General features: G+C 43.1%; 2 protein-coding genes and 1 long non-coding RNA gene across 4 annotated transcripts; 1 reads left to right on the top strand and 2 right to left on the bottom strand.

Annotated features, from left to right (window-relative positions):
• Positions 1-2,128: 2,128 nt before the first annotated feature.
• On the bottom strand, positions 2,129-9,824 carry LOC118384894 (olfactory receptor 2D3-like). Of its 2 annotated transcripts, XM_035771584.2 has the most exons (7): positions 9,716-9,824; positions 9,174-9,356; positions 7,980-8,032; positions 6,940-7,161; positions 6,652-6,768; positions 6,326-6,523; positions 2,129-2,592 (listed from the first exon to the last, which is right to left on the bottom strand). In XM_035771584.2, the coding sequence occupies exons 2-7, from the start codon at positions 9,318-9,320 to the stop codon at positions 2,334-2,336; spliced, it is 996 nt and encodes a 331-aa protein (XP_035627477.1). In that variant the 5' UTR covers positions 9,321-9,356; positions 9,716-9,824; the 3' UTR covers positions 2,129-2,333. The 2 variants fall into 2 exon arrangements, with proteins under 2 accessions (XP_035627477.1, XP_035627478.1); XM_035771585.2 differs by lacking the exon at positions 6,326-6,523.
• On the top strand, positions 6,627-24,183 carry LOC118384897 (uncharacterized). Its single transcript, XR_004825940.2, has 3 exons — positions 6,627-6,746; positions 6,919-7,169; positions 23,788-24,183. It is a non-coding gene; the product is annotated as an uncharacterized LOC118384897 (long non-coding RNA).
• Positions 13,955-15,423, bottom strand: LOC118384895 (olfactory receptor 10G4-like). The gene has a single exon (XM_035771586.2). The coding sequence runs from the start codon at positions 15,282-15,284 to the stop codon at positions 14,334-14,336; it is 951 nt and encodes a 316-aa protein (XP_035627479.2). The 5' UTR covers positions 15,285-15,423; the 3' UTR covers positions 13,955-14,333.
• Positions 24,184-24,401: the final 218 nt, after the last annotated feature.

Here is a 24,401-nt window from a genome sequence, read left to right as displayed (position 1 = left end):
AGGCAAAGGCGAATGATGGTGAGAACGGTCAGAAACAGCCCACAGTCCACCTCCAAAGACCTACAACATCATCTTGCTGCAGATGGTGTCACTGTGCATCGTTCAAAAAAATTCAGCGCACTTTGCACAAGGAGAAGCTGTATGGGAGAGTGATGCGGAAGAAGCCTTTTCTGCACACACACGCCACAAACAGAGTGGCTTGAGGAATGCAAACGCACATTTGGACAAGCCAGCTTAATTTTGGAATATGGTGCTGTGGACTGATGAAACAAAGATTGAGGTATTTGGTCATAACAGGGATGTTATGCATGGCGGCAAAAGAACACAACGTTCCAAGAATAACACTTGCTAGTCAAATATGGTGGGGCTGCACATAATGCTGTGGGGCTGTGTGGCCAGTGCTGTTACTGGGAATCTTGTTCAAGTTGAGGGTCGCATGGATTCCACTCAATATCAGCAGATTCTTGGGAATAATGTTGAAGAATCAGTCACAAAGTTGAAGTTATGCCGGGGCTGGATATTTCAACAAGACAACGACTCAAAACATGTTATCTATCTCAAAATCTACCCGGGCATTACTGCAGAGGAACAAGTACAATGTTCTGGAATGGCCATCCCAGTCCCCAGACCTGAATATCATTGAGAATCTGTGGGATGATTTGAAGCGGGCTGTCCATGCTCGGCAACCATCCAACCTAACTGAACTGATAAAGTTTTGTAAGGAGGAATGGTCCAAAATACCTTCATCCAGAATCCAGACACTCATTAGAGGCTATGGGAAGCGTCTAGAGGCTGTTATTTTAGCAAATGGAGGCTCTACTAAATATTGATGTGATTTTTATATTGGGGTGCCCAAATTTATGCACCTGTCTAATTTTTTTGAATGCATATTGCACATTTTCTGTTAATCCAATAAACCTCATTTCACTACTGAAATATTACTGTGTCCATCAGTTATTTTATAGATCAAAATGAAATTCCTGATCCAAACACCCAATTATTTATAAGTGGAAATCATGGAAATTGTCAGGGGTGCCCAAACTTTTTCATACGACTGTATATGGTAGCTTCTCTAGCCAACAGGGATGGACACTCACCTGGGCCAAACACTCCCCTGGGTGTCAACAGGTCAACCCTTATACTGTAGGAGATATTATAGTAGAATGCATCCCCCTAACAACTACCCCAGGCTTCCCATCCGAGCCTGGTTCCTCTCTACGGTGTTTTTCCTTCTAGGGTGTTTTTCCTTCTAGGGTGTTTTTCCTTCTAGGGTGTTTTTTCCTTCTAGGGTGTTTTTCCTTCTAAAGTGTAGATTGTTTTCCTTCTAGGGTGTAGGGTGTTTTTCCTTCTAGGGTGTTTTTCCTTCTAGGTGTTTTTCCTTCTGTTTTTCCTTCTAGGGTGTTTTTCCTTCTAGGGTGTTTTTCCTTCTAGGGTGTTTTTCCTTCTAGGGTGTTTTTCCTTCTAGGTGTAGGGTGTTTTTCCTTCTAGGGTGTTTTTCCTTCTAGGGTGTTTTTCCTTCTAAAGTGTAGGTGTAGGGTTTTTTCCTAGGGTGTTTTTTCTAGGGTGTTTTTCCTTCTAGGGTGTTTTTCCTTCTAGTGGATTGTTTTCCTTCTGTGTTTTTCCTTCTAGGGTGTTTTTCCTTCTAGGGTGGTTTTTTCCTTCTAGTTCTAGGTGTTTTTTCCTTCTAGGGTGTTTTTCCTTCTAGTGTGTTTTTCCTTCTAGGGTGTTTTTCCTTCTAGGGTGTTTTTTCCTTCTAGGGTATTTTTCCTTCTAAAGTGTAGATTGTTTTCCTTCTAGGGTGTAGGGTGTTTTTCCTTCCAGGGTGTAGGGTGTTTTTCCTTCCAGGGTGTTTTACTGCTTCTAATTCTGCTTGCTAAGCACTTTGTGAAAGTGAGATGTATTAGCGGTAGGGTAGCCTAGTGGTTAGAGTGTTGGACTAGTAACTGAAATGTTGCAAGATCGAATCCCTGAGCTGACAAGGCAAACATCTGTCGTTCTGCCCCTGAACAAGGCAGTTAACCCACTGTCCCTAGGCTGTCATTGAAAATAATTATTTGTTCTTAACTGATATGCCTAGTTAAATAAAGATTTTAAAAAATATTACATATTGATTTGATTCTGATTTGGGTTTTATCCAGCCTTTTTATTATGACTTATTCTGTATGGCTTTAAAGGCATATAGACAACAATATAAATACTTCATTTTGAAGAAAAAAATAACATTTTTCATTTAAAGTGAAGCAACAGTTTTTCACTATGGCAGATACAGTATATCTTACACAGCATATCAATCAAAAACAAGTCAAATAGAGATATAAATGAAGTTTAACACTTCATGTTGATTGGATCGGCACTACAGCTCTCTGTGCTCCTCTTTTACTAAGCAGCTTCTTGGCCGATTCCTTAAACTCCTCTGTCTTCAGAACATATATGATGGGGTTGAGCATGGGCGGCAGCACCGAGGTCAGGGAGAGGTTGATGATCCGGGCGTTGGTTGGTATGATTGAGTGAAGGAAGTATGTGAAATTAACAGGCAGGTAGAATATGGCTACGAGTATCAGGTGTGAGGTACACGTCTTCAAGGCTCTGACTCTGAGAGAGGGAGAAAGAGACAGAGGTAGAGAGAGAATGAGAGAGAGGGAGAAACAGAAGGAGAGAGAAGAAGAGAGAGGTAGTGAGAGGAAAAGACGGTGAAGGAGATAGGAGAGACAGGGAGAGAGAGGGAGAAAGAGAGGGAGAGAAAATGAGAAGAGAGAGAGGAGAGAGTGTGTGTGTGAGAGAGAGGAGAGATTAACGAATAAAGGATAAAAGTGCCAATACAGTAAGTCATCATCTATCCAGTTCAGTGGCATTCTCCATATTTCCCAGCATGTATCACTCTAACAGCATACATACACTATACAGTTGAAGTTGGAAGTTTACACACACTTAGGTTGGTGCCATTAAAACCCGTTTTTCAACAACTCCACAAATTTCTTGTTAAACAAACTATAGTTTTGGCAAGTCAGTTAGGACATCTACTTTGTGCATGACACAAGTAATTTTTCCAAAATAGTTTACAGACATATTATTTCACTTAAAATGCACTGTATCACAATTCCAGTGGGTCAGAAGTTATCCTACACTAAGCTGACTGTGCATTTAAACAGCTTGGAATGTTCAAGAAAATTATGTCATGGCTTTAGAAGCTTCTGATAGGCTAATTGACATCATTTGAGTCAATTGGTGGTGTACCTGTGGATGTGTTTCAAGGCCTACCTTCAAACTCAGTGCCTCTTTGCTTGATATCATGGAAAATTAAAAGAAATCAGCCAAGACCTCAGAAAAACAATTGTTGACCTCCACAAGTCTGGTTCATCCTTGAGAGCAATTTCCAAACGCCTGAAGGTACCACATTCATCTGTACAAGTAATAGTACGCAAGTATAAACACCATGGGACCACGCAGCCGTCATACCGCTCCAGAAGATGCGTTCTGTCTCCTAGAGATTAACGTACTTTGCTGCGAAAATTGCAAATCAATCCCAGAACAGCAGCAAAGGACCTTGTGAAGATGCTGGAGGAAACAGGTGCAAAAGTATCTATATCCACAGTAAAACGAGTCCTATATCGACATAACATGAAATGCCACTCAGCAAGGAAGACCCCACTGATCCAACACCTCCAGAATTAAGACAGACTACTGTTTGCAACTGCACATGGGTACAAAGATAATACTTTTTGGAGAAATGTCCTCTGGTCTGATGAAACAAAAATGGAACTGTTTGGCCATAATGACCATCGTTGTGTTTGTAGGAAAAAGGGGGAAGCTTGCAAGCCAAAAGTGAAGCACGGGGTGGTAGCATCCTGTTGTTGGGGTGCTTTGCTGCAGGAGAGCCTGGTGTACTTCACAAAATAGATAGAATCATGAGGTAGGAAAATTATGTGGATATATTGAAGCAACAGCTCAAGCCATCCGTCAGGAAGTTAAAGCTTGGCAGCAAATGTGTCTTCCAAATGGACAATGACCCCAAGCATACTTCTAAAGTTGTGGCAAAATGGCTTAAGGACAACAAATGTAAGGTATTGGAGTGGCCATCACAAAGCCCTGACCTCAAACCAATTGAAAATCTGTGGGCAGAACTTAAAAAGAGTGTGCGAGCAAGGAGGCCTACAAACTTGACTCAGTTACACCAGCTCTGTCAGGAGGAATGGGCCAAAATTCACCCAACGTATTGTGGGAAGCTCGTGGAAGGCTACTCGAAACGTTTAACCCAAATTAAACCATTTAAATGCAATGCTACCAAATACTAATGGAGTGTATGTAAACTTCTGACCCACTCAGGAATTGTGAAAAACTAACTTTAAATGTATTTGGCTGAGGTGTATGTAAACTTCCGACTTCCACTGTATAAACAAAGGTATGTGGACACCCCTTCAACTAAGTGGATTTGGCTATTTCAGCCACACCCATTGCTAACAGGTGTATAAAATTGCGTACACAGCCATTCAATCTCCATTGTTAAGCATTGGCAATAGAATGGCCTCAATGAAGTGATCAATGACTTTCAATGTGGCACTGTCATAGGATGGTATCTTTCCAACAAGTCATACACTAAGCATAACATTTCTGCCCTGCTAGACCTGCCCCAGTCAACTGTAAGTGCTGTTACTGTGAAGTGGAAACGTCTAGGAGCAACAACGGCTCAGCCGCAAAGTGGTAGGCAACACAAGCTCACAGAACGGGACCACCGAGTGCTGAAGCACGTAGCATGTAGAAATCGTCTGTCCTCGGTTGCAACACTCACTACCGAGTTTAAAACTACCTCTGGAAGCAACGTCAGCACAATAACTGTGCGTCGGGAGCTTCATAAAATGGGTTTTCTTGGCCCGCGCAACCACACAAGCCGAAGATCACCGTGCACAATGCCAAGTGTCGGCTGGAGTGGTTTAAAGCTCTCTGCCATTGGACTCTGGAGCAGTGGACACACTTCTCTGGAGTGATGAATCACACTTCACCATCTGGCAGTACGGAGGACGAATCTGCATTTGGTGGATGCCAGGAGAACTCTACCTGCTCAAATGCACAGTGCCAACTGTTAAGTTTGTTATAGGAGGAATAATGGTCTGGGGCTGTTTTTCATGGTTCGAGCGAGGCCTCTTAGTTCCAGTGATGGGAAACCTTTACACTAGAGCATACAATGACATTCTAGACTCTGTGCTTCCAACTTTGTGGCAACAGTTTGGAGAAGGCCCTTTCCTGTTTCAGCATGACAATGCCTCAGTGCACAGAGCGAGGTCCATACAGAAATGGTTTGTTGAAATCAGTGTGGAAGAACTTGACTAGCTTGCACAGAGCACTGACCTCAACCCGATCGAACACCTTTAGGATGAATTGGAACGCAGACTGCAAGTCAGGCCTCATCACCCAACATCAGTGGCCAACATCACTAATGCTCTTGTGGCTGAATGGAAGCAAGTCCCAACTAGATTTCCGTAGAAAGCCTTCCCAGAAGAGTGGAGGCTGTTATAGCAGCAAAGGGGAGACCAACTCAATATTTAGGATTGGTGTCCCGTCCACGGGACGGTTGAGCTAATGTAGGCTAATGCAATTAGCATGAAGTTGAAAGAAGAAAAAAAAAGACAGACATATTTCAGAAAGGCAGAATGCTTAAATTATTGTTAATCTAACTGCACTGTTCAATTTACAGTAGCTATTAGAGTGAAATAATACAATGCTATTGTTTTAGGAGAGTGCACAATTATGAACTTGGAAATGTATAAATAAACAAATTAGGCACATTTGGGCACATTTCTTGATACAACATTTTGAATAAATATGCACTTTTTCACTGGATCCCCTCTAAAACTTTGCACATACAGTGCTGCCATCTAGTGGTAGTCTAAATTGGGCCTGGGTTAGAAATAGTCATTATGCCCTTTCTCTTCCATTTAAAAGATTATGGTACCAAAAAACAGTTGTTTTTTCTTTATATAATCTTTTACCAGACCTAATGTGTTATTTTCCACTACATTCACATTTCCACAAACTTCAAAGTGTTTCCTTTCAAATGGTATCAAGAAAATGCATATCGTTGCTTCAGGGCCTAAGCTACAGGCGGTTCGATGTGGTTATGTCATTTAAGGCAAAAAAATGAAAAACAGGGGCCGATCCCTATTAACACCCATGATTTTGAATGAGATGTCTGATGAGCAGGTGTCCACATACTTTTGGTCCTGTAGTGTATATCTGAGACAGCACAACAATCAGTATCAGAGCTATATGTTTAGGTATATAAACTAAATCTCTGGCTAAATCTCTGACTCTGATCAGTATGACTTCTCACCTGTCCTGGGGCAGTGTGATGGTGAACAGGGCGTGTGTGATACAGATGTATGATGATATGATGAAGACCATGGGGAAATAGAGGACTATACAGGGGTTGAGATAAGATATTACTATGTTAGGGACCACATCAGAACAGGGGGCCGCCAGACGGAACAGGGGACCGTGGTCACAGTAGTAGCTGTTGATCACCAGAGACCTACAATACAATACATTTTCATTGTCCACATGTTACAGTGATCAACTGATCATTTATTTTTACAGCACCCGGCCCGGGATTCAAACCGGTAAACTTTTGGCAACAGGTTCACCTCCTCAGCCACCTACCGGCAGAAGGAGAGTCGGGTGATGAGGCACACAGCCAGCAACACCAGGAACACGGCAAATGCCCAGGCAGCACCTGTCAGCTGGAACATGGACCTGTGAGTCACTATCATATGGTACCTGTGTGGACAGTGGAAAGAAGCTGTTATCAGGGATTTTAGATGCAGTGTATCCATATATCAGGTTGAATTGTCAGTGAAATAAGAAACATGATTATCACACAAGGGGCAATTATGAAGGCCTTTTGAATTGTATTTTTTTAATTATTAGATTTGATGAATTATCTGAGACCTGAGTGGGCAGCAGATGGCCACCAGTCTGTCGTAGGAGAGGATGGTGAGGTTGAAGGACTGCATGGTGAGGAAGAGGAAGATGAAGAAGAGGCTAGTGAGGCACTGGTTGTAGGAGATGAGCTGTCTGCTGAACAGGAACATATCCAGTAGCTTGGGGACCATGGCAGTGCTCCCACACACGTCCGCGAAGGCCAGGTTGAACACAGCAACGTACTTGGGGCTGTAAGGGTAAGATCCTGACTTGATTATCTCCATGGGGAAATGATTGTATGTGCACTAGACACAGGACATAGACAATTACAGAGAAGGTAAATACAATCAATCAGTAAAGAAGTGGACAAAAAGTGCAGTAAACATCTTTACACTGTCATCTGTAATGTGTAAGTTATCAACTATAGACCAGCTGATCTAATGGTGGTTTTCATTCAGAATCAACTACAGACCATCCAGCTGAACCTAATGGTGGTTTTCATTCAGAATCAACTATAGACCATCCAGCTGAACCTAATGGTGGTTTTCATTCAGAATCAACTACAGACCATCCAGCTGAACCTAATGGTGGTTTTCATTCAGAATCAACTACAGACCATCCAGCTGAACCTAATGGTGGTTTTCATTCAGAATCAACTATAGACCATCCAGCTGAACCTAATGGTGGTTTTCATTCAGAATCAACTATAGACCATCCAGCTGAACCTAATGGTGGTTTTCATTCAGAATCAACTATAGACCATCCAGCTGAACCTAATGGTGGTTTTCATTCAGAATCAACTACAGACCATCCAGCTGAACCTAATGGTGGTTTTCATTCAGATGCCTTATTGAGAGGCAGGCCGGTAACCAGGGATACAGTTGAAATCCCGAGCTGATGGGGGAATCTAAAAGGAGTGAACTAGCAGCCAGAGCCCCTGTGCTACTTCAGCTTGTGTTGTGTGTGTTGTGGTTCATCTGGTTGGGTTCTGGAACTGTAAAAATACAGTCCAATAAAGGTAGAATTCTGCTGTATTATTACCACTGAGATAAAAGAGGACTGATTACCTGTGGAGACTGTTGTCCATGTAGATAACCATCATGACGAAGGTGTTGCCCACCTAGACCCAATACACACACACACACACACACACACACACACACACACACACACACACACACACACACACACACACACACACACACACACACACACACAGGTAAATTAATTTGGCCGTTGACTATATGTGGTGCTATAGGACCCCAGCTGAAATGAAACTGCACCATATCAGGTGAAACATTTTCTAGTTAAAATCAAGTGGATTAAAGTTTGTAACAGCCGGGACCAGAGCTAGTTAGTAACAGCCTGGACTACAGCTAGTTAGTAACAGCCTGGATCACACATAGTTTGTAACAGCCTGGACCAGAGCTAGTTAGTAACAGCCTGGACTACAGCTAGTTTGTAACAGCCTGGACCAGAGCTAGTTTGTAACAGCCTGGACCAGAGCTAGTTTGTAACAGCCTGGACCAGAGCTAGTTAGTAACAGCCTGGATCACACATAGTTTGTAACATCGTAGACCAGAGCTAGTTTGTAACAGCCTGGACCAGAGCTAGTTAGTAACAGCCTGGACCACAGCTAGTTTGTAACAGCCTGGACCAGAGCTAGTTTGTAACAGCCTGGACCAGAGCTAGTTAGTAACAGCCTGGACCAGAGCTAGTTAGTAACAGCCTGGACCAGAGCTAGTTTGTAACAGCCTGGACCAGAGCTAGTTAGTAACAGCCTGGACCAGAGCTAGTTAGTAACAGCCTGGACCAGAGCTAGTTGTAACAGCCTGGACCAGAGTAACAGCCTGGACCAGAGCTAGTTCGTAACAGCCTGGACCAGAGCTAGTTGTAACAGCCTGGACCAGAGCTAGTTGTAACAGCCTGGACCAGAGCTAGTTTGTAACAGCCTGGACCAGAGCTAGTTAGTAACAGCCTGGACCAGAGCTAGTTAGTAACAGCCTGGATCACACAAAGTTTGTAACAGCCTGGACCAGAGCTAGTTAGTAACAGCCTGGATCACACATAGTTTGTAACATCGTAGACCAGAGCTAGTTTGTAACAGCCTGGACCAGAGCTAGTTCTTAACAGCCTGGACTACAGCTAGTTTGTAACATCGTAGACCAGAGCTAGTTAGTAACAGCCTGGATCACACATAGTTTGTAACATCGTAGACCAGAGCTAGTTTGTAACAGCGTAGACCAGAGCTATGGACTAACCAGAGAGATGATGTATACGAAGCAGAGGAAGACGTAATAGTAGTCCATGTGGGGGATGTCGATGAAACCACTGATGAAGAAGTAAGAGGGTCGGATAATGGTGTCAATGTTATCTGTCTGGTTAGGGTCAGAGGTCAGGTAGCTCATCCTGACTGGTGGTGATTCCTCCTGGCTCGTAATAATCTGTGGAAATATAAAATAAATACATGACTGTTTTTTAATTCACCTGTTGAGACATTGCAATGAGAAAAACATCATCAATACAAGGGCAAATATCCAAGTTCAATTGTCTATTTTTTATGTAATTATATTTAAAAAACTAAGAATACAATTAATTTAACTGACAACAAAGTAAAAAATAGAATCCATTTGACTTTTACCTCAGACACAGTTAAACAATTCTAATGAATAATCCAAGGAATAGCACTGGAAAGGTGAAATTGGTTTCACGTTCCCTCCATTAGAATAACTCTTACCTGTTGAACCCACATACTGTATAGTCTAACATGGTACAACTACATACTGCAGAAACTAAGTCTTACCTGGTCTTACCACAGACTTGATCCAAATGTCTCTCTTCAGTAGTCTGGTGATGTGTGTTGGACTGAAGACCAATTTGTGATGCTGGCTCTGAGTCCACCTCAACTGTTATACCTGCAGCCCCATGGTAAATCTGTAGTAGGATGTCCCCTGTGGACCACCGTAGTTGTGTATGACACACCTTGATTGAGTGAAGAAGACATGTCGGAGATGAATACCCTTGTTGTTGTTGTTGTGTGGTTGTCATAGGACACATCTCAATGCCCTTCTGGAACTACCAACCACACAGGCTGAGAAGAGAGAGGAGGGAGCTGATAGAAAGATGAGGAAAGATAGAGGAAGGAGGGAGAAATTAGGAGAAATTAGAGAGAAAGAGAAGAGAGTTGACCATTCAGATCTCATCAAATTAGATTTTTTATGTTTTGGTAATTGTGGTCATTTTAATAATTTAGCAGACACTCTCATCCAGTTGAGCTAATGAATTCAGCTAATGACAGTAGCGTAAAGTACTTTAAGGTGCTAATTAAGTCGTTTTTTGGAGGGGTATCTGTAATTTCCCTTAATATTTATATTTTTGACAAGTTTTACTTTTACTTCAGGATGATAACTAGACCTCTATCTATTTGTAGTATTATAGAGGATGATTTCTAGACCTCTATCTATTTGTAGTATTATAGAGGATGATTTCTAGACCTCTATCTATCTGTAGTATTATAGAGGATGATAACTAGACCTCTATCTATCTGTAGTATCATATTTACATTTACATTTAAGTCATTTAGCAGACGCTCTTATCCAGAGCGACTTACAAATTGGTGCATTCACCTTATGACATCCAGTGGAACAGCCACTTTACAATAGTGCATCTAAATCTTTTAAGGGGAGGGGGTGAGAAGGGTTACTTTATCCCATCCTAGGTATTCCTTAAAGAGGTGGGGTTTCAGGTGTCTCCGGAAGGTGGTGATTGACTCCGCTGTCCTGGCGTCGTGAGGGAGTTTGTTCCACCATTGGGGGCCAGAGCAGCGAACAGTTTTGACTGGGCTGAGCAGGAACTGTACTTCCTCAGTGGTAGGGAGGCGAGCAGGCCAGACGTGGATGAACGCAGTGCCCTTGTTTGGGTGTAGGGCCTGATCAGAGCCTGGAGGTACTGAGTATTATAGGGTGCCGTTCCCCTCACAGCTCCGTAGGCAAGCACCATGGTCTTGTAGCGGATGCGAGCTTCAACTGGAAGCCAGTGGAGAGAGCGGAGGAGCGGGGTGACGTGAGAGAACTTGGGAAGGTTGAACACCAGACGGGCTGCGGCCCTGCCTCACACAGGAAGCGGCGCAGGTCCTAATCCAGGCACTTTCATCTCCCGGGGGATTACTGCAACTCGCTGTTGGCTGGGCTCCCTGCCTGTGCCATTAAACCCCTACAACTCATCCAGAACGCCGCAGCCTTTGTCAGAAAGTGCTTTTAATTTGGCGTTCTTCTTTTTTCTCATCTTACTCAACTGTTACCATGTACCTGCAACAAAGATAGCTCAGATGTGTCTTTTAAAATACTATTTCAGCAAATGTTGGTGTGGCATCTGAACCTGTTCTAATGGTTACAGCGATAATTGGTGATGATGGCCTGGGTTTGAGACCCAGGCCAGCCATATTCATTATTTGGCAGCAGTTACAACACACTTTTCTCAGTTAATTAAATGCAGTTTCTCATTTTACATTTGAAAACTTTACAGTCCAATATCAAACAACCACGAAGAGGTAGGCTCTCTCTCCCTCAGTTGTCTATGTACATCAACAACTAGCTAATGTTAGCCAGAGTGAGGTGAGCTCAACTCTAACGAGCAAACAGTAGATAAACACTAGTTCTGCTTTTAGTTGGCCGTCAACATACCACTGGTGAATGATGAACGATGGGGAATAGTATCCTGTCCCAACCCACATTGTCCCTCTGCAGCCTGCCAATGTCCCAACCCACATTTTGACAATTTTGAATGTGAACTGCTCTAATTTGATCAATGCCAAATCCGTTTGATTGATAACTAGAGATATGCTAACTGTTGACAACATAGCTAGCATAGCTAGCTAGCAAAGTGATTCACATTTCTTGCTAGTTACCCAAATGACACCTGCATCTGTAGCTGTAGCCACCGAAAAACGATATGGGGGGGAAAGTCATTCACCCACTTGTTCAAGGACATGACATCCTCCCTAGCTAACATCAGGCCTTGTGTGTTTAGCTTGCTAAATAAATAGCTACAAAAATAGATAAGCTAGCCTATTAGCCACATTACTCAATGTCATGGAATTTTGAGTGAAATTTAACCTAATTTTAAAACTTCATTTAAAGTTGGCTTGGTAGCATAAACTGCTAATTTTATATTTCTACTGATATTATGATTGTCTGTTGGATTCCAATCGGCAACGTAGTTAAAATGCTGTTCATCCAACTTTAAATTATTGAAATAAGTAAGTTCCCATGAAATGTGTCTGGAACATTGATATCTTATATTATGAGGACATGGCAACCATGTCCTGTATATGTTCGGTAAACATGGTAACCATATTCACACACACAACAGTCAGGTATTATCAGTACTGTAATGGCTTACAGATTGCAGTGACACTGATGACGCTATGACACTTACAATGGCTTGTTTTTATTGTTACTAAGCTTCAATAAAATAAATATAGCTACTTCATTAACAACAATACACAGTGACATAGTGGTCTTCTCTCATATAAACATGACCCATATTTTATAGTTCTTTGTGTCTGTAACTTTAAATGTATTTTGTAAAAGGATCCTTTAAATGAGACCAAACTCTTTGGTCCTGTGTGGCTCAGACATACATCCCAGGATGCATCTCAAATGGCACCCTATTCCCTATATAGTGCACTACTTTTGGTTCCTGGTCACCTGGCACTATAACCAGGTCCTGACTCAATGAATGCAACCAATCATTATTAATGGTTCTTATGGGTGATGATGATGACACAGTGGGAATAGACATTAACTACTACGCTGGTGGGGATTGTGACCTACTAAAACTGTGTAGCATATTATAGCTATAAATTCTTGACTTCATTATTATATCACTTTATGCAGAGGGCCTGTGGATTCATTGATAAAGAGTCAGGTTACAATCAAGCTCCTTTCTATAGATGAATCGTTCCCAACTAGCAGCAGCACCAACTTTAGTTGCACAACAACAGGTTATCTCTCCATCACTTCACTTCTCTGTCATTCACACATCTCTCATGTGAAACTCTTCTCACTCACAGATGAGTATGGGAGGGTACTTTCAGAATAAAACCCAGACATCAATTATATATGGTGATGCCATAATAAAAGTCTTGATAGATCTTACATACTGTCATTCTGATGACTAAACTATCGCTGAATACCATGGATCCACTAGTACTATTGACAGTCTCTTCATGGTGTGCTTGGGGCTATGGTCCTGGCCTAGTAGGCATAAGAAAGAACAAGATCCAGATCAATCTTTGCCGTGAAATAAGGAAAAGTTCAATGTATTCCGAGAGGGCTTCATCCTTGTCCAATTTTCATCCCCGTCTAATCTTTATCTGTGTTTAGATAATTGGGTGTTTGTTCAATTGTCTGTTTGTTGTGGTGTGTATCAGCGTTGTGGTGTGTATCAGCGTTGTGGTGTGTATTGTTGTTGTGGTGTGTATCGGTTGGTTGTGGTGTGTATCAGCGTTGAGGTGCGTATCAGCGTTGTGGTGTGTTTCAGGTGGTTGAGGTGCGTATCAGCGTTGTGGTGTGTTTCAGGTGGTTGAGGTGTGTATCAGCGTTGTGGTGTGTATCAGGTGGTTGAGGTGCGTATCAGCGTTGTGGTGTGTATCAGCGTTGTGGTGTGTTTCAGGTGGTTGAGGTGCGTATCAGCGTTGTGGTGTGAGTCGGGTGGTTGTATCTATACACAGACAGAAAGTTTGATATTCGGTCAGTCGTAAGGAGCTACCTGGAAGAGAGTCAACACTATTCATATTGTTCATCACAATATAAGGGCTCTCAAGTGGCACAGCGTTCTAAGGCACTGCATCTCACTGCAAGAGGCGTCACTACAGTCCCTGGTTCGATTCCCGGCTGTATCACGTGATTGGAAGTCCCATAGGGTGGCGCACAATTGGCCCAGCATCTTCCGTGTTTGTCCGATGTAGGCCGTCATAGTAAAAAAAAAAATCTGTTCTTAACTGACTTTTCAAGTTAAATAAATGTATATAAATAGATAGTTATATAATCAAATCAAGTTTATTTGTGATTTCCACAGGACAAACGTTATGTACACTATAACGTACATTGAAATTCTAACTTGCAAGTTTAACTCTCGACATTGCAACAACAATTTTAAAAAGTACGTTGAATATTCAGTGTAATAAAATAAAACCATTTAGATATTGTCAGGTGTAATGTAACGTGCTGACAGAAGAAGCTGGACATATTTAAATCTTGGATTGTGGTTATTCAACAGAAATCCAATCTGATCTTTCTTGAAGACGAAGCAACTCTTAAAGACAACGCAAACGCTGCTGATGTGAGCTGAATTGGAAATTATCTTTAAAACCTTTAAACACACTGATTTGAAGTCACAAAATAATACTTTTCACTACCTCATTTCATCACTGAAGTTCTTTTCCGAGACAGTATCTGAACCAATCTCTTTCTAATCTCCTTGGTCTTCAGACAGTAGACTGTAGGGTTGATCAGAGAGGGTAACAGCGTGGCTATAATCAGTAAAGCGTTACGCTCCGTCAGATTCAGTCTCACCCCTATTCTCGTCAACAACACAGAGACTAACTTGGGAGCGTAGTAACAGAACACCACAGTGATGTGACAAATACAGGTATTAAACACCTTCACTCTGCTCTCGTTGTTTGGCAGTCTCAGTACTGTGTAGATCAGATTCACGTATGACAGCAGAATGAATGTGAGCTGTGCACCAATCAACCACAGACCCAGGATGGTGGGAAGCATCCAATAGGGTTCAGGGTTGACACAGGCAGCTCTGACCATAGCAGGATAGTCACAGAACATATATTGAATGATGGGCTGGCAGTATGGAAGGCTGTCTGCCTGAGCTGCTACTACCCCCATGACCCCTAACCCTATCAGCCAGGTAGCTGTGATCAACAGGAAGAGCCTTGGGTTAGTCAGGATGCTGTGGTACCTAAGAGGAGTGCTGATAGCGATGGTTCGGTCCAAAGCCATCAGGGACAGGGCCAGACACTCTTCGATGTCACCCAGGTGGTAGATGTACATGCTTGATATGCAGGAGTAGTAAGAAATGGTTTTGACCTCGCCCAGCAGGACAGAGATCATGGTGGTGCTGGTGCTGGAGGTGAACATGATGTCCACCACGGCCAGGTTACAGATGAGGAGGTACATGGGTGTGTGCAGCCGTCTGTCCGTCAAAATGATGCAGATGTTGGTGCTGCTTCCCAGAAGCACAAGGAAATAGGTGATGAAGATGAGGAAGCCCAGGAGCTTCTGGTGAGAGAGGTGGTCGAAGCCTGTGATGGTAAACTCCTCCACATTCTTCCCAGTGAAATTCACTGAAGACATCCTACACAAGCATCAGCCTACACAGACATAAAGATGATATATAAACACAACAACTCTATAGTTAAACTAAGACACTAACAAGTGGTGACACAAGTCATACGATCAAATATCTATTGAACCTAGCTGAGTAAACAGAACTCTTAAACCCCTAGGCTGTGTACTGCGACACTGTGAAGCTGTCGGCACTTATACATTTGGTGACCAACCCACGTGGTGAAAAGGAGGGGGGGTTGTTTCCCCAATTATAGGTCAGGACCCACTGGGAGGAGACAATTGGTTTTGAAGCATGGCCTAAGTTTTGGTCTTAGATATCATTATTTGGAAACCTATATAGTTTGCCATAAGAATACTTGAACAAAACCATCACACTTTATAGTCAATGCCATCACACTTTATAGTCAATGCCCAATTGTTTAACTTGGGTCAAACGATTTGGGTAGCCTTCCACAAGCTTCCCAAAATAAGTTGGGTGAATTTTGGCCCATTCCACCTGACAGAAGTGGTGTAACTCAGTCAGGTTTGTAGGTCTCCTTGCTCGCACACGCTTTTCCAGTTCTGCCCACACATTGTCCATTGGAAGACCCATTTGCGACCAAAGCTTTAACTTCTTGACTGATGTCTTGAGATGTTGCTTCAATATATCCTCATAATTTTCCTACCTCATATTGCCATCTATTTTGTGACATGCACCAGACCCATCCTGCAGAACAGCACCCGCACGACATCATGCTGACTCCCCTGTTCTTCACAGTTGGTGTTCTTCGGCTTGCAAGCCTCCCACTTTTTCCTAGAAACATAACGATGGTCATTATGGCCAAACAGTTGTATTTTTGTTTCATCAGACCAGAGGACATTTCTCCAAAAAATATGATCTTTGTACCCATGTGCAGTTGCAAACAGTAGTCTGTCTTAATTATGGAGGTTTTGGATCAGTGGCGTCTTCCTTGCTGAGTGACCTTTCAGGTTATGCTGATATAGGACTCAATTTACTGTGGATATAGACACTTTTGCAACTCTTTCCTCCAGCATCTTCACAAGGTCCTTTGCTGTTGTTCTGGAATTGATTTGCAATTTTCGCAGCAAAGTACATTCGTCTCTAGGAGACAGAACGCATCTCCTTCCGGAGCGGTATGACGGCTGTGTGGTCCCATGGTGTTTATACTTGCGTACTATTGTTTGTACAGATGAACATGGTACCTTCAGGCGTTTTGAAATTGCTCCCAAGGATGAACCACACTTGGAGGTCTACAATTGTTTTTCTGAGGTTTTGGCCAATTTCTTTGGATTTTTCCATGATGTCAAGCAAAGAGGCACTAAGTTTGAAGGTAGGCCTTGAAATACATCCACAGGTACACCTCCAATTAACTCAAATTATATAAATTAGCCTGTAAGAAGCTTCTAAAGCCATGACATCATTTTCTGGAATTTTCCAAGCTGTTTAAAGGAACAGTCAACTTAGTGTATGTTAACTTCTGACCAACTGGAATTGTGATACAGTGAATTATCAGTGAAATAGTCTATGTAAACAATTGTTGGAAAAAATACTTGTGTCATGCACAAACTTGATGTCCTAACTGACTTGCCAAAACGATAGTTTGTTTAACAAGAAAATTGTGGAGTAGTTGAAAATTAGTTTTAATGACGCCAACCTAAGTGTATGTGAACTTCCGACTTCAACTGTACATTTTGGCCTAACATTGTGGCCTAAAGACATAGGCCGCCACTTCTTCTGAAGCATGGTGTAGCTAACAACAGTTCCATCATCACCTGCATGGCTACCTGTACACAGGTGAGGTGATGACTCAGGATCCCAGGTCTACCAACACTCTAATTAGGTCTCTGATGACCACCTGTTTGTTGAGCCTGAGTCTGAGGAGAGTGACAGGGACACTAGACCTGGTGGGAATACTGCTTTGCTGTCATACAGCTTGTTACTGTACACTCATTAGGAGAGAGAGAGGCAGAGAGAGAGAGAGAGAGCGAGAGAGAGAGAGAGAGAGCGAGTGAGAGAGAGACTAACTCATGTGTAAGCAACAGGCCAAAGCAATGGGTTTAGGCAAGCTAAGTAAATATTACTGCTAAATGTAAATTTGCTGAATCTTGCCAAAAGACTGTTCATCCATCTCTCTACATTGTCCCTAAAACACCCAACAGTTAGTGGGTTGGTAATATGTTCAACACTGTGACATCAACCTTCTCATAGGATCTGATAGGGAGTAGGGAGTCATCCGAGAGACAATTATAATGTTGATACACCTGAGAAGAGTGTTTACAGGTAGACAACTTAGGCTGGTGAGAGTGGCCGCCTCGCTTCGTGTTCCTAGGAAACTATGCAGTTTTTTGTTTTTTTTACGTGTTATTTCTTACATTAGTACCCCAGGTCATCTTAGGTTTCATTACATACAGTCGAGAAGAACTACTGAATATAAGATCAGCGTCAACTCACCATCAGTACGACCAAGAATATGATTTTCGCGACGCGGATCCTGTGTTCTGCCTTTCAAACAGGACAACGGAATGGATCCCATGCGGCAACCCAAAACAACGACTCCGTAAAAGAGGTAAAAGAGGCGGTCTTCTGGTCAGACTCCGGAGACGGGCACATCGTGCACCACTCCCTAGCATTCTTCTCGCCAATGTCCAGTCTCTTGACAACAAGGTTGATGAAATCCGAGCAAGGGTAGCATTCCAGAGGGACATCAGAGACTGTAACGTTCTTTGCTTCACGGAAACATGGCTCACTGGAGAGACGCTATCGGAGGCGGTGCAGCCAGCGGGTTTCTCCACGCATTGCGCCGACAGAAACAAACATCTTTCTGGTAAGAAGAGGGGCGGGGGCGTATGCCTTATGGCTAACGAGACATGGTGTGATCAAAGAAACATACACGAACTCAAATCCTTCTGTTCATCTGATTTAGAATTCCTCACAATCAAATGTCGACCGCATTATCTACCAAGGGAATTCTCTTCGATTATAATCACAGCCGTATATATTCCCCCCCAAGCAGACACATCGATGGCTCTGAACGAACTTTATTTGACTCTTTGCAAACTGGAATCCATTTATCCGGAGGCTGCATTCATTGTAGCTGGGGATTTTAACAAGGCTAATCTGAAAACAAGACTCCCTAAATTTTATCAGCATATCGATTGCGCAACCAGGGGTGGAAAAACCTTGGATCATTGTTACTCTAACTTCCGCAACGCATATAAGGCCCTGCCCCGCCCTCCTTTCGGAAAAGCTGACCACGACTCCATTTGGTTGATCCCTGCCTACAGACAGAAACTAAAACAAGAAGCTCCCACGCTGAGGTCTGTCCAACGCTGGTCCGACCAAGCTGATTCCACACTCCAAGACTGCTTCCATCACATGGACTGGGATATGTTTCGTATTGCGTCAGATAACAACATTGACGAATACGCTGATTCGGTGTGCGAGTTCATTAAAACGTGCGTTGAAGATGTCGTTCCCATAGCAACGATCAAAACATTCCCTAACCAGAAACCGTGGATTGATGGCAGCATTCGCGTGAAACTGAAAGCGCGAACCACTGCTTTTAATCAGGGCAAGGTGACTGGTAACATGACAGAATACAAACAGTGCAGCTATTCCCTCCGCAAAGCTATCAAACAAGCTAAGCGTCAGTATAGAGACAAAGTAGAATCTCAATTCAACGGCTCAGACACAAGAGGTGTGTGGCAGGGTCTACAGTCAATCACGGACTACAAGAAGAAAACCAGCCCAGTCACGGACCAGGATGTCTTGCTCCCAGGGAGACTAAATAACTTTTTTGCCCGCTTTGAGGACAATACAGTGTCACTGACACGGCCTGCAACGAAAACATGCGGACTCTCCTTCACTGCAGCCGAGGTGAGTATAAGACATTTAAACGTGTTAACCCTCGCAAGGCTGCAGGCCCAGACGGCATCCCCAGCCATGCCCTCAGAGCATGCGCAGACCAGCTGGCCGGTGTGTTTACGGACATATTCAATCAATCCCTATACCAGTCTACTGTTCCCACATGCTTCAAGAGGGCCACCATTGTCCCTGTTCCCAAGAAAGCTAAGGTAACTGAGCTAAATGACTACTGCCCCGTAGCACTCACTTCCGTCATCATGAATTGCTTTGAGAGACTAGTCAAGGACCATATCACCTCCAACCTACCTGACACCCTAGACCCACTCCAATTTGCTTACCGCCCAACTAGGTCCAAAGACGATGCAATCTCAACCACACTGCACACTGCCCTAACCCATCTGGACAAGAGGAATACCTATGTGAGAATGCTGTTCATCGACTACAGCTCGGCATTCAACACCATAGTACCCTCCAAGCTCGTCATCAAGCTCGAGACCCTGGGTCTCGACCCCGCCCTGTGCAACTGGGTACTGGACTTCCTGACGGGCCGCCCCCAGGTGGTGAGGGTAGGCAACAACATCCTCACCCTGCTGATCCTCAACACTGGGGCCCCACAAGGGTGCGTTCTGAGCCCTCTCCTGTACTCCCTGTTCACCCACGACTGCGTGGCCACGCACGCCTCCAACTCAATCATCAAGTTTGCGGACGACACAACAGTGGTAGGCTTGATTACCAACAACGACGAGACGACCTACAGGGAGGAGGTGAGGGCCCTCGGAGTGTGGTGTCAGGAAAATAACCTCACACTCAACGTCAACAAAACTAAGGAGATGATTGTGGATTTCAGGAAACAGCAGAGGGAACACCCTCCTATCCACATCGATGGAACAGTAGTGGAGAGGGTAGTAAGTTTTAAGTTCCTCGGCATACACATCACAGACAAACTGAATTGGTCCACTCACACAGACAGCATCATGAAGAAGGCGCAGCAGCGCCTCTTCAACCTCAGGAGGCTGAAGAAATTTGGCTTGTCACCAAAAGCACTCACAAACTTCTACAGATGCACAATCGAGAGCATCCTGACGGGCTGTATCACCGCCTGGTACGGCAACTGCTCCGCCCACAACCGTAAGGCTCTCCAGAGGGTAGTGAGGTCTGCACAACGCATCACCGGGGGAAAACTACCTGCCCTCCAGGACACCTACACCACCCGATGTTACAGGAAGGCCATAAAGATCATCAAGGACAACAACCATCCGAGCCACTGCCTGTTCACCCCGCTATCATCCAGAAGGCGAGGTCAGTACAGGTGCATCAAAGCTGGGACCGAGAGACTGAAAAACAGCTTCTATCTCAAGGCCATCAGACTGTTAAACAGCCACCACTAACACTGAGTGGCTGCTGCCAACACACTGACACTGACTCAACTCCAGCCACTTTAATAATGGGAATTGATGGGAAATTATGTAAAATATATCACTAGCCACTTTAAACAATGCTACCTGATATAATGTTACATACCCTACATTATTCATCTCATATGCATAGTAGTTCTGGAATTGTTAGTTAGATTACTTGTTGGTTATTACTGCATTGTCGGAACTAGAAGCACAAGCATTTCGCTACACTCGCATTAACATCTGCTAACCATGTGTATGTGACAAATAAAATGTGATTTGATTTGATTTGATGTGTTAGGACGTTTAGGGTCAAAGGGCTACAGAACAAGGTAAATTCAAGTCAGCACTTTTGTTACTACCTTGCATGCTGTCTACTGCAAATCACTTCAAAATAAACTACTGAAAATGTAGAACTAGAAAATGTTGTCCCTTCTCCCCCCTTTTATTCACTATTGTGAAAAGCCACTGGTCATCTCAGTCCAGGTCAATGAGAAGATAAGGGGACTGAAACGGAATGACATTCCGGTCAATTAAAACATAAGGGAAGTGAAACAGAAGGACATCCAGACCATTGAGAACATAAGGGAAGTGAAACAGAAGGACATTCAGGTCATTGAGAACATATCACAAGCTGTTCCAGAGGGCTCAGGCAGTGGTCAGACAACATTCCCATTTCAGAGTAATGAGTGAGTGATGCCATCCAGTCAGTGCCATGCTGGCACATGTCCATTGGCGGATTTAGGCACAGGCGACATGGGCATCCTGCCGGGGGTCAGCATGTGATGCCTGCTAAAATAAATTAAATAATGATATATATATATATATATATATACAAATAATATTCCGAATGGTGACATATGCGCGATCGGTTTTATATCGCTCATTTGCACGTCACGTCAATGATATCATGTCACCGTGTGGGACTGTGGGTCAATTAAACTTGTCGGAGTGGGTGTCCTGATTCTAGTTTCTGAGCTTAGCAGGCTACTGCCTGGGAAGGTCCCTCACTCAGAAGTATGAGATATGGAGTGGGCGGGGTTAGGTTGACCTCAGGTCACTGGAAGCCCGAGGTAGCCGGAGCAGGGGAATCTATCAAATAGAGCACCTCAAACTTTGCTCAGTACTAATGCAATTAGTTGTGTAATTTAGTTTGTGTGTTTCTTGTTTGAAGTGCGATAGTGTAATACTCTTCTTTATAAGTGTGTTATCTATTTGTGTATTTGTGTGATATAGGATTTGTGCTATTTAGTTTTATTTGTGTGTTTTTTGTTAGCAATAGGGTAATAGTGTAATAATTCGATATTCTTTAACATTTGTATTTATATAATACAATTTGTTTCGATTTCTTTTTGTTACTTATTATTTATATTTTTGAGTCTTATTTTTGTATATATATTTAAATGTATATAGTTGTAAATGTTATGATTATTTATTTGTGTTGTTCCAAATGTCAACAGATGGAGGACTGAAGAGATGCTTTTGAAATGGAGTCCTCTGCTGTCTGAATGTTTCCCTCAGTATTAAGTTGATACAAGACTTATCTGTTACTTTTTATCATCTTTGGTTGTGGATGGGTGTGTGTTGTTTCCTATCCTATCCCTTCCTATTTGGGGCGGCAGGTAGCCTGGTGGTTATTGAGTTGGTCTAGTAACCGAGAGGTTGCAAGATTGAATCCCTGAGCTGACAAGGTAAAAATCTATTGTTCTGCCCCTGAACAAGCGGTGTTCCTTTTATAGACTCCAAGAATTCCTCTGTCTTGCTCTGTCTTTAGCGGATATAAGAATATTATATATAAACTCAGTGGCCAGTTTATTGGGTACACCACCCTGTTCACTAAAATGGTTCGCTCCTACACACAGTGAGTCATGTGGCCGTGGCTTGCTATATAAAGCAGGCAGACAGGCATTGAGACATTCAGTTACCATTCGATTGAACGTTAGAATGGGCGGAACGAGTAACCTAAGCATCTTTGAGCGTGGTATGATCTTCTGTGCCAGGCGTGCAGGTTCCAGTACCTCCGAAACCAGGGGCGAAACTTTGGCTTTAGAGGTGGGGGGGACATAACCTGGTGGGGGCTCTGGGGCTTCCTCCCTCAGTATTCTTTGGCATCTGAAGCTAATTTCCTGCATTTCTACACAATCTAATACGACCCTTTTTTTGGGGACACTTTTATTGTAAATAAGAATAGAATATGTTTCTCAACACGTCTACATGAATGGATGCTTCCATGATTATGTATAATACTGAATTAACCGTCAATTTTGATGACTGAGAAGGTTATAGGCTCACTGATTGTAATGGTGAGTGTGACGTAGAAGTCCGTCACTGGCCGCGGGCAGCATTTGGTTCTTTAACGCACACACATATTCATCACTCCTCCCTGAGCCATTATAAGATAAGTTAACAATGTGGGTCGACACACAAATTAACTTCTGTCTTGGTGCATGCATTTCACACCTGTCAATGTTCATATTTGAGAGATACAATAATTGTTATACTTATCAATGTTGTAAGGGTCAGGGTGTGACTAGGGTGGGTACTCTAGTTTTTGTATGTCTAGGGGTTTTTGTATGTCTATGTTGGCCTGATATGGTTCCCAATCAAAGACGGCTGTTAATCGTTGTCTCTGATTGGGGATCATATTTAGGTAGCCATTTCCCTAATTTGTGTTGTGGGATCTTGACTATGTTTAGTTGCCTGTCTGCACTAAGTTGTATAGCTTCACGTGTCGTTTGTTGGTTTTGTTAAGTGTTTCATTCATTCATTCATTCATTTATTACTACGCTGGGCCTTGGTCTCACTCATACGACGATCGTGACACCTAGACGTTTCCACTTCACATTAACAGCACTTACAGTTCAGCTGGATGGCTCAAGCAGGTCAGACATGTGATGAACTGACTTGTTGGAGAAGTGGCATCCTATGGCAGTACTATGTTGGAAGTCACTGATCTCCTCAGTAAGGCCATTCTACTGCTGCCACTGCATGTTAATGGAGATTGCATGGCTGTGTGCTCCATTTTATACACCTGTCAGCAACGGGTGAGGCTGAAATAGCTGAATCCACTCATTTGAATGGGTGTCCACATTCGTTTGTCTTGACTTGTTATGGTGAGAAAGGCTGGTAAAGATTGAGAATGCCATAGGTTATGACTCATTGTACTGACACTTCTTCTCTCTCTCTCTCTCTCTCTCTCTCTCTCTCTCTCTCTCTCTCTCTCTCTCTCTCTCTCTCTTTCTCTCAGAGTCAGAGGCTTGAAGACGTGTACCTCACACCTGATTCTTGTAGCCATATTCTACCTGCCTATTAATATCACCTACCTCCTTCACCCAATCATACCAACCAACGCCCGGATATTCAACCTCTCCCTGACCTCGGTGCTGCCGCCCATGCTCAACCCCATCGTATATGTTCTGAAGACAGAGGAGTTTAAGGAATCGGCCAAGAAGCTGCTTAGTAAGAGGAGCACAGAGAGCTCTAGTGCCGATCCAATCAACATGAAGTGTTACTATTTATTTATATCTCTATTTGACTTGTTTTTGATTGAAATGCTGTGTAAGATATACTGTATCTGCTAAAGTGAATAATTGTTTCAATTAAATGTAAAATTGTTTTTCTTCTAAATTAAATATTTATATTATTTTGGTGATATTCCTTTTAGAGCCACATAGAAAATGACATAATAAAACATAATAATAATATAATATATGTCATTTAGCTGACGCTTTTATCCAAAGCGACTTACAGTCATGTGTGCATACATTCTACGTATGGGTGGTCCCGGGAATCGAACCCACTACCCTGGCGTTACAAGCGCCATGCTCTACCAACTGAGCCACAGAAGGACCACAACATCTG

Source organism: Oncorhynchus keta, chromosome 6 (genome assembly GCF_023373465.1).
Source record: "Oncorhynchus keta strain PuntledgeMale-10-30-2019 chromosome 6, Oket_V2, whole genome shotgun sequence".
Lineage (NCBI taxonomy): Eukaryota > Metazoa > Chordata > Actinopteri > Salmoniformes > Salmonidae > Oncorhynchus > Oncorhynchus keta.
This window is presented reverse-complemented; position numbering and strand designations above follow the sequence as displayed.

Excerpts from the sequence above, each read along its gene's own strand:
- LOC118384894 (XM_035771584.2), bottom strand. The coding sequence starts at position 9,320 with ATGAGCTACCTGACCTCTGACCCTAACCAGACAGATAACATTGACACC. Across the intron at positions 7,162-7,979 it reads ATGGACAACAGTCTCCACAG|CCCCAAGTACGTTGCTGTGT; the intron begins GTAATCAGTCCT and ends TTACCCTTACAG. Across the intron at positions 6,769-6,939 it reads GCCATCTGCTGCCCACTCAG|GTACCATATGATAGTGACTC; the intron begins GTCTCAGATAAT and ends CTGTCCACACAG.
- LOC118384895 (XM_035771586.2), bottom strand. The coding sequence starts at position 15,284 with ATGTCTTCAGTGAATTTCACTGGGAAGAATGTGGAGGAGTTTACCATC.